The 21,913-nt window shown below is 42.5% G+C and overlaps 1 protein-coding gene across 5 annotated transcripts in view; it reads right to left on the reverse strand.

The window, feature by feature from the left end:
* tspan18b (tetraspanin 18b) overlaps positions 1-21,913 on the reverse strand; it is a 122,857-nt gene that overhangs the window by 33,061 nt on the left and 67,883 nt on the right. For all 5 annotated transcript variants that reach the window (XM_036980587.1, XM_021605552.2, XM_021605543.2 and 2 more), the window contains one exon: positions 6,776-6,855. In XM_036980587.1, the coding sequence (XP_036836482.1) occupies positions 6,776-6,778 (3 nt within the window). In that variant the 5' untranslated portion in view covers positions 6,779-6,855. The remainder of the gene's footprint in view (positions 1-6,775; positions 6,856-21,913) is intronic.

Here is a 21,913-nt window from a genome sequence, read left to right on the forward strand (position 1 = left end):
GCATATTTTATATTTTATTTCAGCGTTTTGTGTAGTGCCTGCTATGCTAGCTCCTTTGTTTACTGCTGGTGCAGATGGGTGCAGGCTATCTTATGCTTTCGCCGAAAATAAAAATCTGACATGTTGGCTGGATTCACAACGAGTGTAGCTTTAATTGAGTATCTTACATGTGTGATTTAATGAAAGTTAGAATTTTATAGCATTTTATTGGAATCTGGTGCTCTGCATTTCCCCTGGCAATTGGCCAGTTGATGCTCTCATGCCTCGAAGTGAGCATAGAAGTGATTTAGCTTGTCTGGTAGGCTTGTGTCACTGAGAAGCTCGCGGCTGTGCTTCCCTTTGTAATCTGTAATAGTTTGCAAGCCCTGCCACATAAGACAAGCGTCGGAGCCGGTGTAGTATGATTCAATCTTAGCCCTGTATTGACGCTTTCCCTGTTTGATGGTTCGTCGCAAGGCATAGCATAATTTCTTGTAAGCATCCCACCTTTGAATGCGGCAGCTCTACCCTTTAGCTCAGTGCGAATCTTGTCTGTAATCCATGGCTTCTGGTTGGGGTATATACGTACAGTCACTGTGGGGACGACGTCCTCAATGCACTTATTGATAAAGCCAGTGACTGATGTGGTGTACTCCTCAACGCCATCGGAAGAATCCCACAACATGTTCTAGTCTGTGATAGCAAAACAGTCCTGTAATTTAGCATCCGCTTCATCTGACCACTTTTTTTTAGACCGAGTCACTGGTGCTTCCTGCTTTAATTTTTGCTTGTAAGCAAGAATCTGGAGGATAGAGTTGTGGTCGGATTTATCAACTGGAGGGCGAGGGAGAGCTTTGTACACGTGTGGAGTACAGGTGATCTAGATTTTTTTCCCCTCTGGTTGCACATTTAACATGGCGATATAAATTTAGTAGAACTGATTTAAGTTTCCCTGCATTAAAGTCTCCGGCCACTAGGAGCACCGCCTCTGGGTGAGTGGTTTCCTGTTTGCTTATTTCCTTATACAGCTGACTGCGGTCTTAGTGCCAGCACCTGTCTGTGGTGTTAAATAAACAGCCACGAAAAGTATAGCTGAAAACTCTCTAGGCAAGTAGTGTGGCCTGCAATGTATCACAATATACTCTACTTCAGGCGAGCAAAATCTAGAGACTTCCTTAGATTTTGCGCACCAGCTGTTGTTTACAAATATGCACAGACCCCCCCCCCCCCCCCCCCCCCCCCCCCCCCCCCCCCCCCCCCCCCCCCCCCCCCCCCCGGGAGTGTGCTGTTCTATCTTGCCAGTGCAGCATATACCCCGCTTGCTGAATATCCATGTCATCATCCAGCCACGATTCCGTGAATCATAGGATATTACAGTTTTTTTATGTCCCGTTGGTAGGATATTCGTGATCGCACCTCGTCTAATTTATTGTCCAATGATTGCACGTTGGCGAGTAATATTGAAGGTAAACGGCAGCTTTCCCACTCGCCTTCTGCGGGTCCTCACGAAACATCCGGCTCTGTGTCCCCTGTACCTGCGCCTCTTCCTCTTGCAAATAACAGGGATGTAGGCCCTGTCGGGTGTTTGGAGAATGTCTTGTGCGTCCTGCTTGTTGTAGAAAAAATCTTTGTCAAGGGAAGATTGACAGACAACTTTGACTGAACACTCAGGGAATGAGAAGTTCTACAAGCAGATCTCACACGAAGAAAGTGTGAAGCTTCAAGCTTCACGGTATGGGACTCACAGAGAGGATACAGTGTTCTCATGGTCAAACTGTAACTCATTTGGATCTGGTTGTTAGGGAAACTGGCTGTGGCTGGCTGGCCAGAGCCCAAATGCTGGTTAAAAGCCCAGGTGGAAACATACAATACTGCTACTCCTCTGCCATCAGGCAAGGTACTTTAATTGTTTCAGAGAAGGCTATGCAAAATAGCTCTTATGAGATGAGATCTTACAGATGACCTCTGCAGGCGCTGTACTGTACACCAAGACAAGTGGGTAAGATTGGTCTCAGTTATCCTCGCTCAGTAGACCCATTAATCATTTCTATTCATTGTACAAAAAATCTTTGTTAAGACTAGAAAAAAAATCAGTGAAGGCATTTGGAGACAAAACAGCTATTGGGAAAAGGTATTATGTGTATTACATTTTCAGAAACTGCAGCATGCCAGTGTACAGTAATCCCCTTTATTACCTCTAGGGAGCGCTTTTCATGCTGGTACAGTCCCAATGAGTAAGTCTGAGGCCCAAGGATAAAGGTGACCAAGCAGCTGACACAGTCCTGAACAATAGTCTGATTTACTAACACTCTTTCCAATCTGGACACATAGTCCTCCCAGTCGAGAGAACCAGCTTTTGGAACTTCTGTGAGTGTTTTTTATAGATAAGATAGATAGATAGATAGATAGAGTCTGATAGAATATATCCAGACCATATGCTATCAACAAGAATGCAGGCCAAGGTCTCTGCCATCAAGCATTTTTCAATTCAATTCAATACAACCACAAGAGTAAGGGGAAAGATCCTGGCTGATATCCATGCTCGGTGTGGTAGTGATCCTTGTCGTCCTTCGTCTTCTCCCTCTTACTCCTCCCTCCCCCTCCTCCCCCTCCTAGTCCTCAGTCTTTTCCCTCCCCTCCTCCGTCAACCCCCCTCCGTCTTTTCCCTCCTCCACCTCAATCCCAACCTCTTCCATCTCCTCCTCCACATTCTCCTTCATACAGCAGATATATAGGCTTTGCTCCAGTTCTCACTTAATAGTGTCAACACCTGTATCAGACAGAGTGGAGATAGTAACATGCTCAGGGAGGATGGATCGATTCATAGCCCAGGGATGGCAGATGGTCAATGGGCATTGATCCACTGAATCACCCCCTCTCCTCAGTCTTCTCTCTCTCTTTCTCTCTCTCTGTGTATGCGGTAGTGTTGAACAATGAACACAAACACATTTGTGGTCTGCTGTGTGGCTCAATTGGTAACAGGATGTCTCTAGCAACACACGACTAGGTTGTGGGTTTAATTCCCGCAGGGATCACAAACTCTTCAACACAGAGGCCTGTTAGGGCGCAACCAGGGTGTTCCCAAGGGGGCTGTAGACACACACATGCATAAATACACGCACACACTGGGGCTTTCCATGAGAATGAAGCTCTAAGTCAATGTAAATCATGTGTGAAATGATAATGAGTTGATGACAATGGGTTATATTATTAGACTGACTGCATTCCTGTTGGGTTCAGACCATTTGAACCGGAATGCTCTGTGAATGGACGTATGGAATGGATTGTCTGCCTAGGCATGTGTTGATAGAATCAATGATTATCAAAGCACACACATTGTTCATTGCATTACAAACTCCTTTGAATATTGTCCAAATCGAAGAACACGCATCATTACATTGGAACCTTCTCAGAGTAACCCACAGCATCTACTATCACAAAACAGTCTTCTGCTACTTCCAAAATCTAGATACTATTGTGATAGCAACCAAGATAGTCCAGTAAACCTGTCACGCATGCTCACACTCACCCTCTCTGTTGCTCGAGGGCGCCAGGCTGCCCTTCATTACGCACACCTGTCACTATCATTATGCGCAGAAGCGCTCATTGGACTCACCTGGACTCCTTCCCTTTGTTGATTGGCGGGTCTAATTGTCTGCTCCCCTGGTTGTTCCCTGTGTCTGCATTAATGTCGTTATGTGTTTATGTCGAGACGCTATCCTGTCCTGTTCCATGTCCGTGCTAATTAAATGTTCACTCCCTGTACTTGCTTCTCATCTCCAACCTTGACCATTACAAAACCCACTGGGCACAGACATCATTTCAACGTCTAGTTTTGATTTATATTTGGTTGAGATTTAGGTGAAAAGTTAGGTGAAAATACTACATTCCCTTACGTTGATGACTTTTTGGAAATCCAATCCGTTTTTCCACATTAATTCAACGTCATCAGATAGATTTTGTTGTTGAAATGATGTGGAAACAACGAAGATGGAAGTAAACAGCGGCAGAAACAGGTCCTTATAGGGACGGACAACCCCCTCTGCCCAAGAGCAGTAAACGCTAGTATGCACACACACACACACGTACGCAGGCACGCACACACACTTCTGGCAGGGTTATACATAGAGTGCAATAGAGGAACTGAGACAGATCTTGTTCTAAATAGCATAAGACTCCTGGCTGAGTAGTCAGCCCAGAGTGGGAAAACATGTAAACAGGTTTTTAGGGGTAAGAATCTACAGTGTTGTTGATGAACTGTGCATACTTTTTAGTCCAAGACTAGGCTTAATCTGTCTGGGAAACTGCCCCTCTATGTCTGTTTTATAATCCATAAAAAAAACAAATACAAAGTGAACATGAAAAAGGGGTGAAAATGTAACGTGGGACTCTGTGATCGTTTTTTATCGTGATATCCCCCTGGGATTTTCGACAACATTTAGAAAACTTTCCAAGACTACGAGCTCTGCATAAATGACTGAGCATGGGCTGAGGTGTTGTGCGCTGTGGGGAGGGGGTGAGAGTGTGTTTTGTCTTTGCAGACTAGTGTTTGGCATCTCCACTTAACACTACCCACTGGGCACACATATGTTTGAATCAACGTTGATTCCAAGCCATTTAATTAAATTATGTTGAACCAACGTGGAATAGACTTTGAATTGACGTCTGTGCCCAGGGGGTAGTTCCTGTTACTACAAACAAAGAACTCCAGGGTGAAGTTTCCCCTAGATACAGATCTAGGATCAGCTTCCCTTGCCCCAATCCTAACCTTAACCATTAGTGAGGAAAATGCTAAACTGACCCAAGATCAGCGTCTAGGGGTAAATTCACCCTACACCAACAAAAAACAGCACATAAGAGCTGTGGGAGAACTTTAGCGTTAGGAACAGCTTGGATGGCCATTTGTCTAATGAATGATCACTCACACGGCTTTGATCCCTATTACCAGGCCATATGTTAGTTAGATAGAGGACCAGAACCACAGGCCAAACCTGTTACTGTTTACTTTGTTGGTTTGTTAGCTAAGCCTCTCACCGTGAAGCTTTTTTTGAAGGGACACATTAATATTCAAGATAGGCTACAATACAGAGGAATCAGAATGAGTGCATGGAAAGAGAAAAGGTCAAAACAACCACAGCAGGGCCTAGTTGTGTTACAGGTTGTACCTTTGAGGGAGTCAAAACCAAAGCCTGGAGAAAGTGTGTGTGGTGGGGGAGGGTGGGGGTCTGTGTGTGGGCGCGTGTTTGTGTCTCAAAAGAAAAAGAAAGATAGCCATCTGCTACACACATGTAAATACACCACTTGTTAAATAACACAAGTAAAATTCCATGTGCATAGTGCATTCCACAGGTCACGTTTATAAGTCAGTGTTCAACAAAAAAAAATCTAATTAGGAAAAGTTATGGCACACCTGAGAGTTGGGAGCCACTGCTCTAGGCTACCATCTGGAAATGGAAATACATCCATTTCATCCATAAAAGTTATCAGGAAAAAACAAACACACACGTGCAAGCACATACACACGCGCTTACACACACGCTTGTTTACTAGCTTTAATAAAGGGAAAGCTGTATTGTGAAAGGTTTCCATGTCTGTCTGCAGGCTATGTTGTGGCTTTGTCTGAAGTCCACTTTAACCTCTCGATCTATGCATGTCTGCTGCCGAGGCGTGCTTTGAATGCTAATGCTTTAGATCTCTATGTTAACAAAGGGTCTAACCCTAACTCACTGCACCGCTGTGACAGGCTGAGGGGTCAAAGCCCACTGGTGGTGTCTTAGTGTTTTAGATGAACTAACTTCAAAGTAATGACTCGGACGTCGGGTTTGATACGAAAGCTTCTTCTTAGTAATAATACTTGTTCATGTTATATTTAACAACTTTGTTTTGGTACAGAGCAATACAGGTAAGATGCTGTCGGAAAGTCAGCCACAATCAACTGCACCTGCACATAATTGGCGCGTTATCTCTCTCATTCCTCTCGCAAGGCATTCTGGAACTTGCAGTCAAAAAGCGTAATTCAACACAACCCAATACAATTACATATGCAAATAACTGTAAAGAAATATCTTTAGATACAGCTCAATTAATAAACTTAAACATGAACTCTGTAACACATTAAAGTTACAACATAGTGAGACCCAGCCTTCCTTCTCTAAGCTCTGGTGGTGTGCGTAAGACCCATCTATCCCCTTGCCATTCCCTTGGTTCATATCAAGGCACGGATGTACAGTATGTTGCAATGGAATGCAGACTGTTGGTAATCTCTGTAGAAAGCTTGAGACTCATCATTCACCAGAATCCTTCTCCAACCAAGCCTATAAAACCCAGCCATCCTTCTCCAAGCCTATAAGACCCAGCCATCCTTCTCCAAGCCTATAAGACCCAGCCATCCTTCTCCAAGCCAACTGGTGGTGTGTATAAGATCCTTGGTCAAATCTCCATGCCTCCTGTTGATGCACGCGCGTACACACACACACACACACACACACACACACACACACACACACACACACACACACACACACACACACCTCAGTGTGCTTGATTAAACTGGGGCTGGAGGAAGAGGATAACAGTTTGGGCCTAAACACCTCCACAATTCTCTGGGCTAAGATAGACATGCACAGGGAAATAACTGATGTGAGAAAAACACAGAGGGAGAGGAGGCTTTGAGAAATGGGCAATTGAGAAATGGAAGTGTTTTTGAGAGAAAAGTATTAGTCGGGCAAACTCGGTGATGAAGCTATATGCTGAGAGATCATGAGTTGAGATTTGGATGGAAGTGACACCAACATACCATGAGTTTCTGTTTCTGCGTCTTTGTTCAGATGAAGCAGATGACTTCTCTGTTTCTCCTCCTCTCCTGTTTTCATTTAGCTGTGGGCAAAAAGACAGACACAGGTCAGGGGTCATAGATCACGTGCAGAACCCTAATGGTTACAGTTTCTCTATTTTTACTAAATTACAGAGAAACTGTCTACAGAACAGGCATGAAGAACATGTGCTGAACCACAATAATGACAGTCAGTTTCTCTGTGCTGAAAACCTGTAGGACCCGGGTATTAAGAACATGTACACTCAACAAAAATATAAACGTAACATGTAAAGCGTTGGTCCCATGTTTCATGAGCTGAAATAAAAGATACCAGAAATGTTCCATATACACAAAAATCCCTGTTAGTGAGCATTTCTCCTTTGCCAAGATAACCCATGCACCTGACAGATATGGCAAATCAAGAAGCTGATTAAACAGCATGATCATTACACAGGTGCACCTTGTGCTGGGGACAATAAAAGGAGCGTGCAATTGGCATGCTGACTTGCAGGACTGTCCACCAGAGCTGTTGCCAGATAATTGAATGTTAATTTCTCTACCATAGGCCGCCACCAACATCGTTTTAGATCATTTGGCAGTTCATCCAACTGGCCTCACAACTGCTGACCACGTGTAATCACGCCAGCCCGGGACCTCGACATCCGGCTTCTTCAAATGAGGGATCGTCTGAGACCAGCCACCCGGACAGCTGATGAAACTGTGAGATTGCTCAACTGAATAATTTCTGCAAAAACTGTCAAACTGTCTCAGGGAAGCTCATATGCATGCTCGTTGTCCTCACCAGGGACCTAACCTGACTGTAGTTTGGCGTCGTAACTGACTTCAGTGGGAAAATGCTCACCTTTAATGACCACTGGCACGCTGGAGAAGTGTGCTCTTCATGGATTAATCCCGGTTTCAACTGTACCGAGCAGATGGCAGACAGCATTTATGGCACTATGTGGGTGAGCGGTTTGCTGATGTCAACGTTTTTAAAAGAGTGCCCCATGGTGGCGGTGGGGTTATGGTATGGGCAGGCATTATGGTTATTATGGTATGGACAACATTCCACAGGCCACAATCAACTCTATGTGAAAGAAATGTGTCGTGCTACATGAGGCAAATGGTGGTCACACCAGATACTGACTGGTTTATCGATCCACGCCCCTACTTTTTTCCCCCTAAGGTACTTTATCTGTGACCAACAGATGCATATCTGCATTCCCAGTCATATGAAATCCATAGATTAGGGCCTAATGAATTTATTTCAATGGACTGATTTCCTTATATGAACTGTAACTCAGTGAAATGTTAGAAATGATTGCATGTTGCATTTGTAATTTAGTTAAGTGTATAAAATAAGGCTCTACAAGACATTTCAAATGGTGAGATTTGGCGAGCCAATCACAGAGACTGCGCCAGTGTTTTACCCATGGGAACATTACGCTGATACTCAGCTGGAGGGAGAAATAAAAGGGGACAGAGAATACAAAATGCAGCAGCTGCCTCCTCTAATAGTTCCAATCCTGTCTGTGTCTGTGTCTGTGCGCACGCATGCGTGTGTGCGTGCGTGTTATACCAGTCAAGTAAAATTGTAATGCCTGCCGCCAAGGTAGCTTGGAGGGTAGGAGCGTTGGGTCAGTAACCAAAAGGTTGCTGGATTGAAACCCAGAGCTGATAAGGGGAAAGGTATCCCCCTTGAACCATATGGGTCAGTTAATTTGTCCTTTATTTGTGTGTAACACAGTCTCTCTCTCTCTCTCTCTCTCTCTCTCTCTCTCTCTCTCTCTCTCTCTCTCTCTCTCTCTCTCTCTCTCTCTCTCTCTCTCTCTCTCTCTCTCCATACTGGATCTATCTGATGCTAACCTTGATTAGCATCTCATGCATTATACATAGGTAAACTAGCATACGTTGCTAGCAATAACTGACTGTCAAAATGGATATTTAACTTAGTGTGGCTAATGAGCCTAAATGCTTTTAACTTTTCCTACTTCGCTCTTCTGTTCTTTTCAGTTTGCTTTCTTTGCCACAAGTGTCTAAGTTAGTCCCAGCTGAAAATAATTATATGGCAGCGCAATGGAGAGCCAACTACATTACTGCTAGTAGCTACTAGCCTGCTTGAACTTAATGCAAAAATAGTCAGAGGAGCTATTCTGATAGAATGACAATAAGTTGGAGTGGATTTCAAAGTGATTGACAGTGGCTTTGACAACTGTAAAATCAAATATCTATAGATAGAAGCGTTAGCTGTCTGTGGAGACATTCTCCTCCATTAGATGTACAATTCCAGGCTGTGTGTATTCTACCTCTTACAGACGCTGGGATAGAATGGAGAATCATAATGTCACGAGAGTATTCTGGAACCAGAGCCTAAGCCATCACCGTCACCATCATCATCCTTCTATCCTTCCACACCATATTGCCAGCAGTATCCTACAGAATCAACAAGACACCAAAACTGACACTTGCAGCTCACCAACCACCCATGGAACAAAAACAAGAACACACTCACACCAGCCCCCATATAGCATATGCTATTTTATATCTACACACTACACAATGCAATCACAGCCTGAGTAGGTAACTACCGAGGAAGAGAGATGCTCCAAAATTATACACTGTTATCACAGGGTTTGCACTGTGAGACTCTTCACAGTAAACACCCAGGGAATCAATAAACCTCCACAGTCGTACAGAGGATATAGAGGCACACATCTATAGTATGTGGAAACAAAATCCATCTTTCGGAGAGCAACAGAGGTGATTTAAACCAATTTTACAGCCTACTTGTTTACAAACAATCCAATATCATCGGCTCTATTTGCTTCTTGGACAGACAGACAATAGATCTCTCTCTATCAGGCAAGTCTATCACTACCTAACCCCCCCTCCCATATATCAATAGCAGCCATACTTAGAAGTGTGTACTGAAACAAAAGGGGTCAAAGTCTATCTATCCTGCCAAGCTGGTCGCAAAAAAGCCTCTCCAATGCCCTGTGCTTAGTGCTATTGTGGTTGGCAGGTAGCCTAGCGGTTAAGAGCATTGGGCCAGTAACCGAAAAGTTGCTGATATGAATCCCCGGGCTGACTGGGTGAGAACTTGGCTGATGTTCCCTTGAGCAAGGCACTTGACCCTAATTTCTCCAAGGTTGCTGTCAATAATGACTGATCCTTAGCTGTTAGGATGTCTCAGGGGAGAGTGGGATATGCAAAAAAACACATGTATAATACACACATGAAATAGGACACATGTAAGCACCCACCTAATTATTATCTGCTAGAGTAGCTGGTGGAGAGAAGGCAACAGTAGAGAGGGTCTGCATTATTTTCAGATCTCCATGGTAACCTTGCACAGGGGGAAAGTGGAGCACCAATAGGATCAGGGAGAGAGACTCAACAAGGCGGCGGTATCGGGTGTATGTTACGTGGGGTGAGGGGGAGATCGGCAAACTTGCGCACACACACACACACACACACACAGCAACAACTAAAGGGTGGCGGTATAGTATAGATCCTTGCCTCGTGGGAGACTAGAAAGGCCAGGCCATTGAGGGTCCGAGTGAAAGAGAGGAAATAGAGAATGAAAGACTTCTACCACCAGGCAATAGGTTTCATCTACATCCACTCAAAATAAACCCTTTCAAGTAGGGCTTCTAAATCCCTTTTACTCTCCAATCGTTGACATTTAAGCATCGACCGCTGTGTGAGAGATTTACAAATCAAGCCTGTAGGTAATTGAATAGTTTCTGTTGATATTCAGGCTCTGAGTGAGTTTATTGTTGCATCTACTGTCAGACTCATTGAAAATCGGGTGTGGAGTACCACAAGGATGTGATTCGGGACCTTGTTTGGGATCTAATGTCATCTTACACACTTTGATCAACCCTACCTCATTTATTTCAGGGCACTCCTATGCAGAGGGCCTTGCAATGTGACAATACATCTACAGCTAAGCGCTCTTCAATAACAGGTTTCACTTCTCATTTTGTCATTATTTGAAAAGTAGCAGATGACTTAAACATAGATAGAAGAAGAGTTAAAACCAATCAATTATTTCCAATCGTTTGAGCATTGTCCATCCATCCCCATCGCTTCGCCTCTCGCTTCGCCTCTTCCCCTCTGTGACCACTGACCCACTGTTGGACGAGCGAGCTACACCCAAAGCAGGACTTCAATTGCTGTAAAATTTTGACTTTTAAGAACCAGCTCCACAGCCACCAAATAACCTTACGATTCTGACAGATCGTAGGGCTCTGGTTAAAAGTACAGGGAATAGGATGCTATTTCGGACACAGCCCAAAGAGCAAAAGAGCATAGCAATAGAGCAAGAGCTTTTTCAGCTATATTTCTCCTGGATATCACAGGTTTTAATGAGCAGAGTGCTGAGACAGACTTATGGCTATTCTAGCAGATCCAGATTTCTTGATCTACAGTGTATAAATCAACCGCCCAAGACAGACGGACAGGGATAAACTGCTGAGGTTGGAGGTTCAATCCCCACACACATCTGATTGGATTAGAAAACTCATCATTAATTTACCTTCCCCTCTCTTTGGTCATAGCTCTCAATAGATTGGTAAACAGTGAGCACCTTGGGTAAACAGATGGGTAAACCCTAACTCAACAAACATGCATCTAGAATAATAGGTGGGTAAACCGAACTCAATCACCCATCACCAACTGAACTCAATCACCCATCTTAAATTAACTCATTTTACCCTGTCCTGTCTTCTCAGTGTTAATGTTTTGAGGGGAGATGGGAAACCTGAGAGATTGCAGCAGCAGCCCCTTGAATATGTGTTTATGAGGAGTTACTTTGATGCTGGTTGAAGCAGATGAAAAAACTCTATATATTTTATATATATATATATACAGTGGGGCAAAAAATTATTTAGTCAGCCACCAATTGTGCAAGTTCTCCCACTTAAAAATATGAGAGAGGCCTGTAATTTTCATCATAGGTACACTTCAACTACGACTGACAAAATGAGAAAAAAATCCAGAAAATCACATTGTAGGATTTTTAATGAATTTATTTGCAAATTATGGTGGAAAATAAGTATTTGGTTTAAGTTTATCTCAATACTTTGTTATATACCCTTTGTTGGCAATGACAGAGGTCAAACGTTTTCTGTAAGTCTTCACAAGATTTTCACACACTGTTGCTGGTATTTTGGCCCATTCCTCCATGCAGATCTCCTCTAGAGCAGTGATGTTTTGGGGCTGTTACTGGGCAACACGGACTTTCAACTCCCTCCAAAGATTTTCTATATGGTTGAGATCTGGAGACTGGCTAGGCCACTCCAGGACCTTGAAATGCTTCTTACGAAGCCACTCCTTTGTTGCCCGGGCGTTGTGTTTGGGATCATTGTCATGCTGAAAGACCCAGCCACGTTTCATCTTCAATGCCCTTGCTGATGGAAGGAGGTTTTCACTCAAAATCTCACAATACATGGCCCCATTCTTTCCTTTACACGGATCAGTCGTCCTGGTCCCCTTGCAGAAAAACAGCCCCAAAGCACGATGTTTCCACCCCCATGCTTCACAGTAGGTATGCTGTTCTTTGGATGCAAATCAGCATTCTTTGTCCTCCTAACACGATGAGTTGAGTTTTTACCAAAAATGAAGTAGTACCAGCAAAACACCAGTCTCAACGTCAACAGTGAAGATGCAACTCCGGGATGCTGGCCTTCTAGGTAGAGTTGCAAAGAAAATGCCATATCTCAGACTGGCCAATAAAAATAAAAGATTATGATGGGCAAAAGAACAGACTCTGGACAGAGGAACTCTGGAGCAGTGGAAACGCATTCTCTGGAGTGATGAATTACACTTCACCATCTGGTAGTCCAACGGACGAATCTGGGTTTGGCGGATGCCTGGAGAACGCTACCTGCCCGAATGCATAGTGCCAACTGTAAAGTTTGGTGGAGGAGGAATAATGGTCTGGGGCTGTTTTTCAGGCTAGGCCCCTTAGTTCCAGTGAAGGGAAATCTTAACGCTACAGCATACAATGACATTCTAGCGAATTCTGTGCTTCCAACTTTGTGGAAACAATTTGGTGAAAGGCCCTTTCCTGTTTCAGCATGACAATGCCCCTGTGCACAAAGCGAGGTCCACACAGAAATGGTTTGTCGAGATCGGTGTGGAAGTACTTGACTGGTCTGCACAGAGCCCTGACTTCAACCCCATTGAACTCCTTTGGGATGAATTGGAACGCCGATTGCGAGCTATGCCTAATTACCCAAAATCAGTGCCTGACCTCGCTGCCATTCAGCCACAGAAACATTAGTAAGTTCCCGCAGAAATGTTCCAACATCTAGTGGAAAGCCTTCCCATAAGAGTGAAAGAGGGGCACAACTCCATAGTAATGCCCATGAGTTTTGAATAAGATGTTCAACGAGCACATGTCCACATACTTTTGGCCATGTCGTGTAAATGGCTAAAAATAAAAAATCAGACAATGAATATCCCTTTGAAAATGATGAAGTTATTATTTACACTTTGTAAGGTGTATCGATACACCCAGTCACTACAAAGATTCAGGCATCCTTCATAACTCGGTTGCCAGAGGAAGGAAACAACTCTGGGATTTCACAAAGAGGCCATTGGTGACTTTAAAAGGGTTACAAAGTTTAATGGCTGTGATGGGAGAGTACTGAGGATGGATCAACAACATTGCAGTTAATCCAAAGAATTGAATAAAATATTCCAAAACATGCATCCTGTTTGCAATGAAGCACTAAAGTAACATTTTAAATAATGTGGCATGCAATTAACTATATGTCCTGAATAGAAAGTGTTATGTTATGTTGGATTTGCCCCAAACATATCACCTAGTACCACTCTTAATATTTTCAAGCATGGTGGTGACTGCATCATGTTATGGGTATGCTTGTCATCGGCAATGACTAGAGAGTTTTCTCTTCATAAAAAAAACGCAATAGAGCTAAGCACAGGCAAAATCCTAGAGGACAATCTGGTTCAGTCTGCTTTCAGACACTGGGAGAAAAATGCACCTTTCAGCAGGACAATAACCTAAAACACAAGGGCAAATATACACTGGAGTTGCTTACCAAGACGACACTGAATGTTCATAAGTGGCCTAGTTACAGTTTTTACTTAAATTGGCTCGAAAATCTATGGCAAGAATTGAAAATGGCTGTCTAGCAATGATCAACAACCAAGATGACAGAGCTTGAAGAATGTGCAAATATTGTACAATCCAGGTGTGCAAAGCTCTTAATGTCTTACCCGGAAAGACTCCCAGCTGTAATCACTGCCAAAGGTAATTCTAACACGTATTGACTCGGGTGTGAATACTTATGTAAATGAGATATTTCTGTATTTTATTTTAGAAACATTTGGAAACATTTAAAAAATATATGTTTTTGCTTTGTAATTATGGGGCAATGTGTATAGATGATTGAAAAAAAATCTATTTAGTCCATTTTTAATTCAGGCTGTAACACAACAAAATGTGAAATAAGTCAAGGGGTACGAATACTTTCTGAAGACACTGTATGTCATTATCATTAAGACTGCAGAACAAGAACAAGCTTAACCTTTAATCACAGAACTCAACATAACACATTAACTGGCATGACTATCCATCTCATGGGTGGCCTAAAAGTCCTAAGACAAGACAAAGTCATCCCTACAGGTCTTCTAATAGGCTGCCGCAGCTATGACACATTTTGCCCAAATGCATTTTTATTTTACTTGACACATACCAGAAGTATGAACATGCATTTAAATGACTACAAAAATGACTACAAACATGATACATAATAAGTCATGTAGTGTAATAAATACACATTTTATCTGTACTTCCCTCTGTGATTATGAAGTTGAACATGTGCTCTTTATCACAGAATGTTGCAATTAGGTGCAATCAATTACTCCCCATCACAATTTAAATTCTATCACTTCCCAAATTTTGGTTTGGTGGGCCAAAAAATGTTTCTCCATTGATCAATGCGTGAAATGTAACTTAAGAAGCCGAATTAGAAACCACTTTGGCTACTAGATATCATAGCCATGCATTTGTGGAATATTGTCAGGCATGCCATGCATTTCAGTAAAGATGCAAATGTATCTAAATATATCTTCCTCTTTTCAAAGATGGAGGCAAATGGAAGCAAACACTACAAAGGTCTATCTAGGGGACTCTAGGGTGGCTCTGAGGTTCACCCCTAGAACATGTCATCATCAAAGATGCCGATCAGATCCTTTCAGATCTCCACAACAGCAAAGGTCAATTTGGGATTGGGCCAAAGGCTGGTGAAGTGTGTCCTGATCTACTGAGATCTCACCTCTCTAACATCTGTGAATGTCTCCTATAATTACACTTAGATGGTGATGGGTGTCCTTTTTGTCCACAGCAAACTTGGTGCAAAACCACGTCCATGAGTAACGTAGCAACATTCAACGCCGCACTGATTGAGTTTGGACATTCCCTGTGACAAAGTTAATGCGCACTATATAGGAAGAACTTTAGAGAGGGAATCCCGGGAACAGAGAGTTCGGAGTTCACTCATGCCACGAACCGCGGGAGATGCACAGTTTCCATGCTTCGTTTGAAATGAGCTGGTGAGAGAACCTGACTTAAATGAGACTTCTTCACAGAGCTCCTTGAAATCTCTTCTCTTGTTGCTAGTTATTGAACAAATGAAAAAGGAAAATCAACATGACAAGGTAAACACAATTGATAATTATTTAAAAATGGTGTTGTATACAAAGTCAATGAAGTAGGCTATTTGGGATTTTCAGATTATCAGTCATTTATCGATCATGATGAATGATTGACGTTTGTGATCATAAGCTAAGACCTAACATTAGCCAACTAGGTAGCTAAAGTTCTTAGTAAAAAAGCATGATAAAGAGTTACATTTGTGTCTTGGATGGTTATATGAATGAAGAGAGTATGGATAGATGAATGAAGAGAGTATGCATAGAATAATGAAGAGAGTATGGATAGATGAATGAAGAGAGTACGGATAGATGAATGAAGAGAGTACGGATAGATGAATGAAGAGAGTATGGATAGATGAATGAAGAGAGTATGGATAGATGAATGAAGAGAGTATGGATAGATGAATGAAGAGAGTACGGATAGATGAATGAAGAGAGTACGGATAGATGAATGAAAAGAGTGCGGATAGATGAATGAAGAGAGTACGGATGGATGAATGAAGAGAGTATGGATAGATGAATGAAGAGAGTACGGATGGATGAATGAAGAGAGTATGGATAGATGAATGAAGAGAGTACAGATAGATTAATAAAGAGAGTATGGATAGATGTAAGGATAACATTAAGAGAAAAGAAGGAGGGGCATAGGAAATTACTTGTCTGTCGCTTCTTTATTCACATCTCATAATCTCTCTTAAGCCCCATCTCCCTGTCTGTCTCTCTCCCTTTCTCTCCCTCTTGTTCCTGCTCTCTTCATCTATCCATATTCTCTTCATTCAACGTCCATCAGACAAACAGACAAGTCATTTCCTATGCCCCTCCTCCTTTCCACTTAATGTTCATCAGAAATGTGGGGGCATTCCTAAAAGATGATATATTATTATTTTGTCATTATATGGAAGTGGGTAATGCTCTACTATTTCAGTAAAAGTTGCTGGAAAGGGAATCAACACTTGACACCTTGCATTCCCAACAAGGAACAGTTCAAGTCTGTGAACCCATCATACATATGTAACTATCCTCACTTGAAGGTAGGCTACATTGTCCAAATTATCCTTTATTGTAGCCTATAACCTACAGATGTAGGTCCATAACCATATGCACTGTAAGTTTGTGATGAAGTAACCCAAGTGCGAATGTTGTCCACCCTTCCTAGGATAAAAAAACACAATGTATGTAATATGTCAAAATTCAACAAACTCCTCACAAACCCTTATAGACTTCTACCATAGGGCTGCTTGGCTAATGGTTTTGACTACAAGTTTTGCTCTTATGAGAACATACATTAAACTGAAGACCACCAAGACTGAGGCAATTCTCAGAATATCCATCTGTGGAGGAGGTACATCAGTGGGTGAAGAGAACCAAGGATTGACATGTGACATGGAGGGTGGAGAGGACCAGACTGAGGAAAGGACATCAGATCATTTTTAAGGTAAAGTAGGTCCACAACTTCAGCAGCCCTGGCATTGTTCCTTTTCAACTCTGTTTTTCTGAGTGTAGTGAAATTACATGATCAACAGAATGGAATGCGCTCAGACCGGTTTTTACACTCAATAAATGCATGCAACAGCAATAAATTCAAGTCTTGAATGGTTATTTATTTGTCAAATTCTTCTGTACTTTTCAGACAGACTACAGGTGTCAACACAACACCAGATGGTGCTCCTCAGAAGCATCAAAACATTGATCGAAAAACACACTGTTCTGCCAAAATTTCATTTTGCTGAGGACTGAGATACAGTGCATTGCGAAAGTATTCGGCCCCCTTGAACTTTGCGACCTTTTGCCACATTTCAGGCTTCAAACATAAAGATATAAAACTGTATTTTTTTGTGAAGAATCAACAACAAGTGGGACACAATCATGAAGTGGAACATCATTTATTGGATATTTCAAACTTTTTTAACAAATCAAAAACTGAAAAATTGGGCGTGCAAAATTATTCAGCCCCCTTAAGTTAATACTTTGTAGCGCCACCTTTTGCTGCGATTACAGCTGTAAGTCGCTTGGGGTATGTCTCTATCAGTTTTGCACATCGAGAGACTGACATTTTTTCCCATTCCTCCTTGCAAAACAGCTCGAGCTCAGTGAGGTTGAATGGAGAGCATTTGTGAACAGTAGTTTTCAGTTCTTTCCACAGATTCTCGATTGGATTCAGGTCTGGACTTTGACTTGGCCATTCTAACACCTGGATATGTTTATTTTTGAACCATTCCATTGTAGATTTTGCTTTATGTTTTGCATCATTGTCTTGTTGGAAGACAAATCTCCGTCCAAGTCTCAGGTCTTTTGCAGACTCCATCAGGTTTTCTTCCAGAATGGTCCTGTATTTGGCTCCATTCATCTTCCCATCAATTTTAACCATCTTCCCTGTCCCTGCTGAAGAAAAGCAGGCCCAAACCATGATGCTGCCACCACCATGTTTGACAGTGGGGATGGTGTGTTCAGCTGTGTTGCTTTTACGCCAAACATAACGTTTTGCATTGTTGCCAAAAAGTTCAATTTTGGTTTCATCTGACCAGAGCACCTTCTTCCACATGTTTGGTGTGTCTCCCAGGTGGCTTGTGGCAAACTTTAAACAACACTTTTTATAGTATCTCGGACCTGCCTGGTGTGTTCCTTGTTCTTCATGATGCTCTCTGCGCTTTTAACGGACCTCTGAGACTATCACAGTGCAGGTGCATTTATACGGAGACTTGATTACACACAGGTGGATTGTATTTATCATCATTAGTCATTTAGGTCAACATTGGATCATTCAGAGATCCTCACTGAACTTCTGGAGAGAGTTTGCTGCACTGAAAGTAAAGGGGCTGAATAATTTTGCACGCCCAATTTTTCAGTTTTTGATTTGTTAAAAAAGTTTGAAATATCCAATAAATGTCGTTCCACTTCATGATTGTGTCCCACTTGTTGTTGATTCTTCACAAAAAAATACAGTTTTATATCTTTATGTTTGAAGCCTGAAATGTGGCAAAAGGTCGCAAAGTTCAAGGGGGCCGAATACTTTCGCAAGGCACTGTAAGTCAAAGATAGCAGGTCGATAATTTACATATACACTACATGACCAAAAGTATGTGGACACCTGTTCGTCAAACATCTCATTCCAAAATCATTGGCATTAATATGGAGGTGGTCCCCCCCTTTGCTGTCATAAAAGCCTCCACTCTTCTGAGAAGGCTTTTCACTAGATGTTGGAACATTGTGGGAGGGACTTGCTTCCATTCAGCCACAAGAGCTTTAGTGAGATCAGGCACTGATGTTGGGTGATTAGGCCTGGCTCACAGTCACCTTTACAATTCTTCTCAAAGGTGTTCGATGGGGTTGAGTTCAGAGCTCTGTGCAGGCCAGTCAAATACTTCCACACCGAACTCGACAAACCATTTCTGTATGGACATCGCTTTTTGCACGGGGTCATTGCCATGCGGAAACCAGAAAGGGCCTTCCCAAAACTGTTGCCACAAAGTTGGAAGCACAGAATGTCATTGTATGCTGTAGCATTGATTTTCCTTCACTGGAACTAAGGCCAAACCATGAAAAACAGCTCAAGACCATTATTCCTCCTCTACCAAACGTTACAGTTGGCACTATGCATTCAGGCAGGTAGTGTTCTACCTGACTTCCGCCAAACCAGATTAGTCGGTCGAACTGCCAAATTTACTGGTTGCCCAGGAACCTTACAGATACAGTGCATTCAGAAAGTGTTCACACCCCTTCCAAAACATGCAGCTGTTTGCAACAAGGCACCAAAGTAATACTGCAAATAATGTGGTAAATCAGTTAACTTTTTGTCCTGAATACAAAGTTATGTTTGGGGCAAATCTAATACAACACATTCCAGAGTACCCCTCTCCATATTTACTAGCATAGTGGTTGCTGCATCATGTTATGGGTATGCCTGTAATCATTATGGACTGGGGAGTTTTTCAGGATAAAAAATAAAAAGAATGGAGCTAACCCAGACAAAATACTAAAGGAAAACCTGGTTCAGTCTGCTTTACACCAGACACTGGGAGATTAATTCACCTTTCAGCAGGACAATAACCTAAAACACAAGGGGAAATGTACACTGGAGTTGCTTACCAAGAGGGCAATAAATGTTCATGAGTGGCCAAGTTACTGTTTTGATTTAAGTCTGCTTGCAAATCTAAGTCTAGAGCTGAAAATTGTAGTCTAGCAATTATAAACAATCAATTTGACAGAGCTTAAACAATTTTGAAAATAATAAATGGCAAATGTTGCAATATTCCGGTGCACTGCTCTTAGAGACTTACCGAGAAAGACTGACAGCTGTAATCACTGGTGATTCTAACATGTATTGACTCAGGGGGTTGAATAGTTATGTAATCAAGATATGTTTATTCTTCGTATATTTTTTTTAAATGTTAGAATTTTTCTTCCACTTTGACAGAATATTTTGTGTTGATCGTTGACAAAAAAAATGACAATTAAATCCATTTTAATCCCACTTGGTAACACAACAAAAAATATGTATGTTCCATGTGCTCTATTTCTATGCTTCCCGTTAAGTTTTGTTTTGCGTGTTTTACTTTCGGTGTTGTACACCAGCTTCAAACAGCTTAAAAAATACAATATTTTTTGTTATTGAAAATATATTTCACAGCAGTTTAGATGGCACCATGATTCTCTACACTACACATTGCATGTTTTGTCACAAATTAGCAAAACAATTAGCATTAGCAACCAGGAAATGGCAGAGCAAATGCAATCTAGGTCATTTGATTCTGCAATTAGATGAAGCACAGTGATAACACAATCTGTTGTATAAATAAACAAAATATCTGACACACATGAAACATTCATGGAAATGTAGCTAGTTAGCTGTTTTGTTGTTATTTTATCTGACATGCATATGTGACCAACAACCTCGATTTGTTTTTTTGCAAAATGTTAAATGGTGTTTTTCACATTGGATAAAAGTAAAGACTCAGCTACAAAATGGTATATCACAATCTGCAGTTGAAGAACAATGGGAAAGTAATTCTGCTTTGAAAGTTGATAGATTTGTAACCCCACGATTGAGAAAATGGCCCATGAATGTTTTGGTAAAACTACTTGAGAATTCAACTTTCAACACCTATTCAGCATTGTTCACACCCTCTTAAGCCTTAGCCCCACCCATCTCTTTAAGTGTTCACATGTGAGGCCATGTGGTAAACAGACTGAATAATGTAGTGTAGTAAACAACCAACGTTTTCAAAACTAAACGTGGTGAAAGTAGTAGCCTAGAATAAGGAAAAACTCCAGGCAAAAATACACTTTTCTTGGCCTATATCCTAATCTGACTTTGGTTCAGGTCATGTTGTTCTTCACATTACCATCTCTGTAAAAATAACATCTAAGTGTATTTGTCACATGCACAGGATACAGGTGTAAACGGTACTGTCACGCCCTGACCTTAGAGATCCTTATTCTCTATGTTTGGTTAGGTCAGGGTGTGACTCGGGTGGGAAAGTCTATGTTTTCTATTTCTTTGTTTCTGGCCGAGTGTGGTTCCCAATCAGAGGCAGCTGTCTATCGTTGTCTCTGATTGGGGATCATATATAAGTTTTGGGTTTTGTGGGATCTTGTTTTCTGTTTAGTATCTGAGCCTGACATAATTGTTTGCTTTCGTTTTTTGTCGTTGTTATTTTGTTTTGGTGTCATCAATAAAAAGACGATGTACGCCAACCACGCTGCGCCTTGGTCTCCTTCTTCAAATGAGAGCCGTAACAGAAGACACCACCAACGGACCAAGCAGCGTGCCCCGGAGTGGAGGACATCATGGACATGGGAGGAGGTAATGGCAGGGCATGAGAGCCAGCCGTGGAAACAGGCGGAAACAACGAGGGAGGAACGGCGACGAGACCAGGAGTCATGGCAATGACGGAAGCCTGAAAGGCAGCTCCAAAATATTTTTTTGGGGGAGCACACGGGGAGATTGGCGGAGTCAGGGTTTAGACCTGAGCCAGCTCCCCTTGCTTTACTGTGGGGAGTGTGTGACCGGTCAGGCACCGTGTCATGCGGTGATGCGCACTGTGTCTCCAGTGCGCATTCACCGCCCGGTGCGCTCTGTGCCATCTCCCCATATTTGCCGTGCTAGAGTGGGCTTTCAGCCAGGACGGTTTGTGCCGGTCAGTGCTCCTGGTCTCCGGTGCGTCTCTTCGGCCCAGGATATCCTGCACCGGCTCTGCGCACTGTGTCTCCGGTGCGCTTTCACAGCTCGGTGCGCCTTCACAGCCCAGTGAGTCCTGTGCCAGCGCCCCGCATTTGCCGGGCGAAAGTAAGCATCCAGCCAGGACAGGTTGTGCCAGCTCTACGCTCGAGAACTCCAGTGCACCACCACGGCCCAGTGTGTCCGGTGCCTGCTCCAGTGCATCTCCCCAGTCCGGTGAGACCTGTTCTGGTTCCACGTACCAGACATCC

This window comes from Oncorhynchus mykiss, chromosome 1 (genome assembly GCF_013265735.2).
Source record: "Oncorhynchus mykiss isolate Arlee chromosome 1, USDA_OmykA_1.1, whole genome shotgun sequence".
In the NCBI taxonomy this organism is placed as follows: domain Eukaryota; kingdom Metazoa; phylum Chordata; class Actinopteri; order Salmoniformes; family Salmonidae; genus Oncorhynchus; species Oncorhynchus mykiss.